The 10840-nt window shown below is 37.7% G+C and overlaps 1 protein-coding gene across 1 annotated transcript in view; it reads left to right on the top strand.

Annotated features, from left to right (window-relative positions):
• Positions 1-6117: 6117 nt before the first annotated feature.
• The window catches only part of emc2 (ER membrane protein complex subunit 2), a 31236-nt gene continuing 26513 nt past the window's right edge, over positions 6118-10840 (top strand). The window contains exons 1-2 of the mRNA XM_053494544.1: positions 6118-6195; positions 8854-8967. Of these exons, the coding sequence (XP_053350519.1) occupies positions 6156-6195; positions 8854-8967 (154 nt within the window). The 5' untranslated portion in view covers positions 6118-6155. The remainder of the gene's footprint in view (positions 6196-8853; positions 8968-10840) is intronic.

Genomic DNA, 10840 nt, shown 5'->3' with positions numbered 1-10840 from the left:
ATATTGTACACCGAAATAAGACTGAAGAGTCTAAAACTTTATTCTAGGTTTTAGGAAGAGAGACAGAGAGAGAGAGAGAGACTGCCAAACACCTCCCCAGTCACTTTTTATTCCAAGATAAAATGAGAAAAATAATTCATATCAGTATCTCAGGACACATGCGTCTTTGCTTGATACTTCAAGTGCGATGAACTCAAACATTTGTTTTTACTGCATAAGATATTCATCATCCCGCTTGGCCATGACAGGTTATAAATCACAAAACTGCTGATTCTGAGCACAATGCTAACTCTAGCCATATCGTATTCTGTGTCATTGGTCCTGGGTTATCACTTCAGCCAAGTGGCCCAGCAAACAATGCAAACTCAGACAGGGCCTCTCATTGCAGCAAACACTGAAAGACATCTGCACTGCACATGGAGCAGGGCACATAGAGAAAGTACACACCTCACCCTGAGAAGCTGAAACTACATTTCCAACCTTTTAATGATTTAAAAGCTTCAATTTGACATGTCTCTGGCTGTATAAACCTAGTTGGGCAGGACAACCTAAACTTGTCTAAAACATACCACAAGCAAAATAGTTATAATAAGCATGATTTGAAGATTAAAAATACAGCCCAACAGTAAAAACTGTTAATAACTCAGCAAAATTTAAGAGACACATAAAGAATGATAGTCTTGGCACTTTGTGGCTATGAACACACAAACGTTTCTTTTTCTGTTTGTTACAATAGATCATTGGAGAACTAAATTCTGTTTTAATTACATGTCTGTAAAGAAACAAAACATAATGTATACAGTAAAATAACAAGATATTTATTTGAGAGTGATATAGATATCAGCTGTTTTTTGCTATGGAATCTGAGCATACAGCGGAACCCTTAAGTACATAATATCTTCCCATGTTTTTAGTTACAATAATAGCTGTGAGTTGTGGGCCAGACCACCAAGACATAGGGGATTTTCTGGATAGAAATATTGTGATTGCTATATTTCTCTCGTTTTGAGTGCAGCATTATATAAACCACAGCTGCACAAATGAAATTTTTTGTCATAGCTGTCTGATAATCATGCTCACTACTTATGACAAGTAGTGCACAGTTCACTGCTGCATCATTTCACTAGCATGGTAACACATTTGATTCCGACGCTTATCAAGCCCCAAATCCTGGAAAACCTTGCCAAAGATGTGACCAAACCGAGTCCAGAAAGTGATTTCAATGCCATGGATGAGCTGTAGGTCATGCTTTATTGCTCCCACATATTGACGGGAACTAAGGCATGTCCCATTCGGGCTCAGAAGAAAGATTCGCAAAACAACCCGTGTTCCAAGCGAAGACAAGAACTAATGTGGAGTATCCTGAGACGAAAAAGTGTTTCACAACAGGAAAAAGGTCTTCAGCCTGTCAGCATAAATGAGCTGCTTTTCTGGTTGCGGTCTTACATCTTTCGAGCACATGGCATGGGGTTTAGAAAGACAATGTTATTAGCTAAGCTTCATTCATTTATTCATTCATTCATTCACAAAAAGCTCAATGGTATCTTTTTCACCCGTAAAATAAAGCTGGTCCATTTTTTTTTTTTACTTTAAAACAAAGTTTTAGAGTCAGCATAAGGAGTCAGCTCTGTATCGATTGAAAGGGAAGCACATAATTCATCTTTATAATAATGACTAAAATACTGCATTTATATTTTAAAAGCATATTAATAAAAAATTGCATAAAATGTACTCAACTTTAGAAACCTCTTGCCAGTCATATCTTATAATTAGTGACAACTAAACATCCTCTATTTAGTGTGTAGTGTAAAGTTTTGTTTTAAGGCTTAGGTGACTTAATTTCAGGAGATTACTTGCAAGTGTGAACACATCTGCAGACATGTAAGGCACGAGCGGCCATGACTTTGAAGCTCATCTCGAGCATGGTGTTGTTAAAGCTCCTGTTTAAACTGAATTTAATGAGAAGGAACGGCTGCCATTAAACCTAATCCAGGAGAATGTAATGTAGTGCACGTGGCGTTACCCTACACTGCCCTGAGCTACAGTATTACACTATTACACCAGCTCTGAGGAACTGCACATCTATAGCTCTGAATCATTTGAACACCATCAATTCTGAGCAAGTGCAGATCGACCGAGAATTGAATATTGTTCTTGGAACGTTGGATATGTGTGGGTAGAGAATCGGATAATTAATTGAGATGTAGCAGAAGTTCCTGACATTGAGCACTTACATCTGGCATACGCAGTGTCAAACATGCACCGTGAGAAGTTTCATCCTTATGGGCCCAGAGCACAGCAGAAATGAGACACTGAGAAAGATTTGTCTGAGAGCAAAAGTGCTCCTGAGAGACAGAGGTTGAAATCAAGCCTCAAAGCAAAACATATCAGCCATCATATTCAGCAATTACAAGATACTAATATATAGACCTTGCAACCACAAGGAATTTAGCATTAACTTACAAATTTCTAGTCCATATTTGCACACCATTTCTGAACAAAATGCCCCCCAAAAACCGAGCAATGAAACAAAAGCCTCAAAATCCAAAGGCCCAAAGGAGCATCTGTGCATTTTAAATGGATGCTCTATCGCAAGTTACTGTGGTTAACAAAGAACTTCTTCTTTCATCCTGACCTCACCTTTTCTTATGTAAGTTCTCCTTCAGTCCAGAGAAGGTTGTAAACGGGCCTTTACCCCACTGCCCTTCCAGACCAAGACAAACATTTCACGTCCAAAGAGCAGCATTTGCTTGTTTTAACGTGGTCACAACACTGTTTGTGTTTCCAGCAAAAGCCTGACCACATATCAACTCACTGCCATCTGCAGTCTGGGAAATTACATGCCCATGAATCGCTAGAGCTTCATGTAAGATAAACCACACATTGTGTATTTTTCTGTATCACTGTAGAGATGATGATATCTTATAGTACTCTTACGCTTTAACACTAACGCTGCCCTTTTAGGAAAGACCAGACTCGTGAAACCCACAGGCAGTCCAGTTACTTCCATAAGTGGTATGACATCAGGATTGGGCCAGTTTGTGCTGAGTCCACTTCAGTGATTGTGGTGGATACAGTGCCAGATCCACAGCCCATGTGAGACAAGTTAAACCCACAGAGAAGAAAAATAGACCCAATACACCAAACCACAGTAAATGTTCCTATGATTCTCTATAGTCACAGTGGACCAGAGTGGTCAAGGAATTTATTAAGTAATTTGACAATTAAACAAACTATATCTGTTCTGGGATATAGACCTGGAAAATGGTGTGTAGGTAAAAGGCACCTCAACCTGCAATAATGAAATTCACCAGACAGTCATTCTCAGAAAATGAGTCCCCTGTAATCATGACCTGTATTTTTAGAAGCGATCTGTCTATAAATTATTCTACACCAAATATAACATGCTGAAAATTATACGAAAGCTGGAATAAATTGGATTGACACCGATGAAGTGAATTAAAGAGTTTAAAATTGTGTTATGTGTACACTCAAGGTTTTTTTTTTTATTACGTAAAGTCAATAGACACCTTAACATCACACCATGTGTGGGCCTTTTCCAAACTGTGGCCACAAAGTTGGAAGCAGACAATGGCGATGCATTAGAAATTCCCTTTACTGGAACTAAGAGACCCAGACCTGTTCCAACATGACAATGCTGCAGTTCATAAAGTCATGGTTTGGCAAGGCTGGTGTGGAAGAAATTTAAATCCGTTGCACAGACCTCTGGCCTAAAATTTACTAACCACTTTTGGGACAATTTTTTTTACTCTGACTACATGCCAGGGCTCCTCACCCGACATCAGTGAACAGAATCATTCATACTTTTGTGGACGAATAGCTATAAATTTGTGGAGATCCCCAAATAAAGACTGGAGGTTTCTATAAGAGCAAAAGAGGGACACAGTCCATATAAGTACACATAGTTTTGAAATGGAATGTTCAACAAGTAGATAAAGGTGTGATGGTGGGGGTATCCATAAACTTTAAGCCATATACTTTACCTTGTCTTGTCAAAAAAGTTGCAAACTTTATTCATATTTCATTGACTGCTATTAACTTTGATTATGGCCTTGTAATTCAGTTCAATTCAGTTCTATTTAGATGGCATTTTTAACAATGGTCATTGTCTTTACATAATAAAAAAAAAATGAAACTGAGTTGGAAAAGTATGAGGAAATAAAGAATAATTATCATATTGTCCCCGAAAGAAACTGATAGTGATGGGGGCCAAGTAAAACTCCCTGAGGTGAGGTACTAGACTCAACATGGAATATGATAGCAGATAGCAGGGACTGATTTGTTTTCATACTTGTGTGCTATGAGGCTGGAAGTTTAGTATAACAGAAGAGGTGTTTAAGTTAATATGGAGTACACTTTTGTTACTTAAGGCCTATGTGCAAAACTAGTTGTGGAAATTTCAGTCCTGAACTATTGAGTGACTGCAGTCACAATTTACCAGAGAACAGCTGATTGCATCATCCAAGACCATCTTCATGACCGAGTGGCACCATCCCACCATGGCATAGCAAGAAGATGACACAGGGCCTCCTGGTGACTAGATCTCCAACCAGAAGTGGGGCACTACCCTTCTATGTTTTAAAAGTGTGTTGGATGTTGGATAATTTTAGGAATTTCAGAAAATCTCCTTAGCTGTTTTCTTTGCTTGATGCTTCTGCCTTTTTTCAGCAAGTGTACATATGGAGGGATGTTGTGTGTATACAAATAGTAATTGTAACTGATCTGTCGCTGCTTACAATTTGTCAGCCCCTATGTCCCAATGTCTTCAGTGGATAAAAGTTTTAAGAATGACACAAATATTAACTTTCACATTAATATTCTGCTGCTTCAGTGTTTTTAGATCTTTTTGTCGGATGTTACTATGGTATAGTAAAATACAATTACAAACATTTCAAGAATAAGGGTATGAGTGAATTTGACAACGGCCATATTTTGATGGCTATAGAACTTGGTTATGGAAAGGTCCTCCATCATGCTGAAAAAGGCATTGTTCGTCACCAGGCTGTTGTTGAATGGTTGAGAGAAGTTGCCTTATGATTATGTTTTTTTTTTACCATTCTTTATTCATGGCTGTGTTATTGGGCAAAATTGCAAGTGAGCCCACTCCCTTGGCTGAGCGGCAACCCCACACATGAATGGTCTCAGAATGCTTTACTGTTGGAATAACATAGAAGTGATGGTAGCGCTCACCTTCATATATTTCAAGAAGGGCAGCAAAGAACCCACTTCTCTCCAGGGGGAAAAAAACGTCCTACTGATATTCTGCAAAAGGTACAGTGATTGGACTGCTGAGGACTGGGGTAAAATCTTTTTCTCTAATGAATTAACTTTCTGAATGTTTGAAAAAAGCTTGTCTGGAGAGGAAAAGGTGAGCACTACCATCAGTCCTGTGTTATGCCAACAGTAAGGCATTCTAAAACCATTTATGTGTGGGGTTGCTTTCTCAGCCAAGGGAGTGGGCTCACTCACTATTTTGCCTAAGAACACAGCCATGAATAACTTGCTGCCTAATATATCTCACCCACTTCCGGCCGCCATTGTAACAAGATAATGAAAATATAGTTACTGTGAGCAGGGCCAAATTGCAATGGCTAGACCACTGGGTCAGAGCAACTCCAAACCCGCAGCTCTTGTGGGATGTTCCCAGGCTGCAGTGTTCAGGACCTACCAAAAGTAATCAGAGGAAGCAAAACCAGTGAACTGGCGACAGGGTCATGGATGGCCAAGATTCACTGACGCACATGGGAAGTGAAGGATGGTGTAGTCTGATCTAATAGAAGAGCTAATGTGGATCAAATTGAGGACAAGTTTAATGCTGGCTGCAATAGAAAGATGTCAGAACAGAAAGGTCATTACTGTTCTGGTGGCAAAGTGGGGGATCTAACTCGACATAGCAGGTGGTCATAATCTTATGGCTGATAAGTGTATTTAGCATGAATGATTTACACGTCGACTTTCATTTGCATAATGTAAGACAAATATTTTCAAGAGACAATGATGTATTAATTCTTCAAGAGTTAATGATAATGGGAGCTTAATACTCCACACTGAATCAGTAGTGTGCTTTGACCACTATAGATGACGTCATAACTGTGAGTCGCTGATTCCTCGAGCGGAAGGTGGTCTAAGTAAAAATGGCGTCGGTTTCGGAAATGTACGATGTCACTTGGGAAGGTAAATAACAGGTTATTTAAATTGTAACAACTTTGTCGATGTTATTTCTAATCACCAAATGAAGATGTGTAATACATGTTTTCATAATCTCATATTTTCATACACTTATTATTGTAATATTTGGTTAACGCTAGTTGAAAAAAAATAGTGCTAAAGGCTAGCGGTTTCAAAGCTAAGTAGTAGAGAGCTAATCAACAGCTTCACAAACCAGTAGAATGAATGTTCGCTATGTGGATATCAGTGTTAGTGTCAAAGAAAACGTTTTGGGATCAGTGTCAGGAATTAAAAATGCGTAATAAGCGAGTTATAAGTGCATAGTTGCTGGCTTTTCTGCAGACTGTTGTCTAGCTCCTCAGATGAATGACTGTGATGCTAGCTAGAAATTCAGGCGTCATACAGTTAAGCAGATAAATGTTATTCTCGCTGTATGATTCAAAGACTGATTCAGCATTGCTATCAACGTATATTTACCACACAAACGCTTCTGGTACTGTAGTCATGAGGACCATAGTCCATGAGGACCAAGCTCTACAGCTAAAACAGTTAGGGTCATTTATTTATCATTATTATTATTTTGTGTAAAATTTAAAAGGCTATGTTCCTCATTGCATTAAGCCAAATGTAACCAAAATGTTAATTTTGGCAGTTAATTGGAAACTTAATTTATGTTGACAATTGTTCCTAACTAAAATATAAAAGTATGTGCAAACCCACACATGTAGTTTAAGGTCATCTACAGTATTTCAGAAGGTTTTAACCCCCCCCCCCCCCTTTTTATTTTAGAGAATTATTCAGCTTTTTTTCCCCTTTTTAATATTTAAAGTAACACATCCTCATCCTCAAAAAAAACACCACTTGCATTTAATTACACTAATATTTAAAAGCCTTTTGTCTAGTGATTACTGCAGTGAGTAGCCTTTAAAACCCAGGGAATTTAAAGACATTTTTTTGTTTTTCAATTAAAATAATAAGGCTTACGATTGTGCAGTATAAAGCGACACATCCTTCTTTTTTAGAAAATAAAGCAATATGGTGATCTTAATTTTTTTCCATTACCAACTATGACCCAAAATTTTTTGAGAGTTCTACATTTTTGCGATGTCATTCCCATATTCTGGTAGTGGTAAAATGTACACATTATTAAAGTGATAATAACTTTAGTTCTACCTGACATATCCGAAAAAGCCAAATGCATAGTTTGATTTCTCAAGCCTTCCCTGTTAACACACACCAGCAAAATTTGTGTGTGTGTGTATATTTTAATAGTCATTGACCTATAATGTGTTGCCAGCACATTGGGCTTTATTAATATGGGTCAGCTGGCAACAGGTTGTTTAACACTAACTGAGCAGTGAAAAGCTTCTTTAAGAGTACTGTTTTAAGAACTGTGCAGTACATTATTAAAACCTGGAAGGATAGTGGTAAACAATCATTTATGTTTTAATGTGGTCTAAAAAATGTCCTGAATAAGCCTAATGGAAAATCAGTTAAATGCTTAGTGAGATCAAATTGTACAAAAAAATAACAGTATAATTCATTTCCGTGTTAAATAGTTAACTTAAGAGCATTTCCACACTCTCAATTTGAAGAGAACTCAAGGGATTGAGACCAAACACTTGTGTAGCTTTAAGAAAACCACATATCAGCGAGGCTGAAAAAAAAAAGCTTAATTTTGCTAGAAATCAAGAATGGACTGTGTAGGAGAGCTCATGTGATCTGATGGGTCCAGATTTGCTGTGTGTGAATGCGATGGGCGCATAAGGGTAAGAAGAAAGACAGGTGAAGTGATGCGCACATCACCTCTAGTGCCTAGTGTACAAGCCTGTGGGGGCAGTGTTATGATTTGTGGTTGCTTCTGTTAGCCAGGTCTGGGTTCAGCAACGTTATGTGCCCAAATAAATGAGGTCAGCCGACAACCTAAATATGCTGAATGACCAGGTTTTTCCATTATTGGATTTTTTTCTTTCCTTATGGAACAGGCATATTTTAAGACAATAATTCCACGATTCATTGGGTACAAGTGTCCACACAATAATAAAAACCCACATGAACAATATTGCTACTTTCGAGTTCTGCAGATTTAGATAATTAAAAAAGCAACTGTTTTACTTCTCTATTTCTAATGCCCACCATGTTGTTAGTTTAGTGTTGAGGTAAGCTCTTAACCCTGACATTTGAGAAGTTTGGACCAAGGGTCATCAGTTCAAACTGTAGGTTTTACCACTGCCAGTTAAACAGAAAACAAAACAAAACAACCTAAACTTTCCTTTTTAATAAAAGCTGATTGTACCAGTTGAATACATGCATTGAAACAAACTGAATCTTCTCTGTAAACATGGCACAACTTGTCTTAAACCACATTGTCACTGTGCTGCATATCATTTATAAACAGTATCTCACAGTAAGCTGATTCGGTTACTAACAGGGTGTCATTGTGGGAACAGTGTCTTCTATCAATCGATACGCAAAGCTCTGGTAGTCATTACTAATTATAACACGTTCAACAACTTTGGAACATTTTTAGGCATCTAATTGTGCTAATTTATTCTGAAAGCAGATGGAGGAAAAACATGCTCTAATCTTTTGTCTGCACTGTTAGTGTGAAATAATCAACTGAAGTACTGTTGTGTTTAAAACTCTGATGGCTTTATGTTGCAGAAATGCGTGACAAACTCCGAAAGTGGCGGGAGGAGAATTATAGGAACAGCGAGCAGATCGTGGATGTTGGCGAGGAACTGATCAACGAACATGCGTCAAAGCTCGGAGATGACAGTAAGACTCATTTGTTTTTGTGCCATGGAAAGTCATTTATTCATTCATTCATCAAAAGCATATACATGGGGTTAACGTTAGCTACCTACTAGAAATGTTAACGATTTATTAATTAATTATAAATGAAAGAATTTAGCTGATTAATATGTATTAATCAAAAAGGTATGTTTTGCGTGTAATGGTAACCTTGACAACCTAGTTATTATATAACCGTAGCTTAACTATCCTTACTTGCCTGGCTTCTTACATGCTTGCTAATAATTTATGTGAAGTGTCGGGTCTTGAACACTGGATTGAGTCGTGTGTTTGCAATCAACTTCTGCTATCTTTATTTTCATAGCGATTTCAGTCGCAAAATTGATCTTTGTTCTAAAATACTTTTATTGAACTCACTGTTCATCAAAATGAACTGTTGTACATTCCCAAGGGCTCCCCAAGGAGATTATTACATATTTTGGATGCCTTCAGTATTGTTCTACAATGTAGAAAGAATAAAAAATCCGGAAAGACCATTAAATTAGGTGTGTTCAAACATTTGACCGGTAGTTTTTATATGCAATGCTAATTACTAAAAAGTCTTGGCGACAGACAGGCTGCCCGCCATTGCATAAATAATACTGCAGCTGCTCACTGTGTAATCTGTTACTGTTTGAGACCCGTTCGATTGCTATATTCTAGCATGGCATAACCCAACCATTCATTTTACTTTTCAAACATGCAGAAGATCATGACACTCCTGATCACAACTGACATAAAAAAAAAAATTTTTTTGGTACAGTTCACTAGTTTCACTGACCATGTTTCACTAGTTTCACTGATGATGTTGCATTTGACTTGCCTCGGAAGTGGGAAGTAGGAACTCAGAATGAACTCATTTTCACAGTGGATGCAGGATGCCGACATGCTAATTCAGATTTTTATTTGTCATGTACACTGTCATACCCAGTACGATATGCAGTGAAATGCTAATTTGACCACTCATGACCTTAAAATGAAGATTAACAAAAACTTGGAAAAACTTAGCTGTAGGGGAAAAAAATTGAAGAGCAAAATATAAAATAAAAAAACTTAGCTGTACAAAGTATAGACAATGGTTGTACAAATATGGAAACTGTTGTAGAAATTGACAGAATTTAAATAGAAATGTCAGATTGTGCAAATATGCATGCATGTGAAGATGTAGTGATTCGATGTCACTGAACTCGAAGCTGAGGTGTTGTTTTTCGGCTTCTCGCGTCAAGGGGACACCACAGTGGACCGACTGATTCATACAACAAGTTGGCTCACGTTTTACACCAGGTGTTCTTCCTGATGTAACCCTCCTATTTTTATCCGGGCCTGTACCTGGGACCGGCACTGCATCCAGTGGCTGGGATGTGGGCAATGGCTGGGCAATCGAACCCGGGCCTTCCACATGGTACGCAGGGAACCTACCACTGATGCCTAGAACTTAGATCTGAGGTGATTGTCCCGATTTCCATATTAAGAAATCTGAATATGTTTAGATTTTTTTTTCCTATTGGTTTTTCCTAGTTGGAACTATGCAGTTTAGTTAGATATATCATACTTGCTGACACTTTTATGGAATTTTTTTAATGGAAAAGTAATTCTCAAACACTTTGTAAAATTATTGCAACAATATGTGGGTAGATAGTTTAATTGCGATTTTTCTTTTTATGTCCAATATTCAAAGATGTGAATGTAAACAAATGTAATGAATAAATAAATAAAGAAAAATAATAAAATACAAAAATTTAAACCAAATTCAAAGACCAATCTAAAACTCATACAAATATAGGCTCTGTCCTCTTTGTGCCCAACCCCAGACCCAGTACATTTTGACAGTCCTGCAACATTTTTTATTTATTTCCTT

This window comes from Clarias gariepinus, chromosome 4 (assembly GCF_024256425.1).
Source record: "Clarias gariepinus isolate MV-2021 ecotype Netherlands chromosome 4, CGAR_prim_01v2, whole genome shotgun sequence".
NCBI classification, from domain to species: domain Eukaryota; kingdom Metazoa; phylum Chordata; class Actinopteri; order Siluriformes; family Clariidae; genus Clarias; species Clarias gariepinus.
This window is presented reverse-complemented; position numbering and strand designations above follow the sequence as displayed.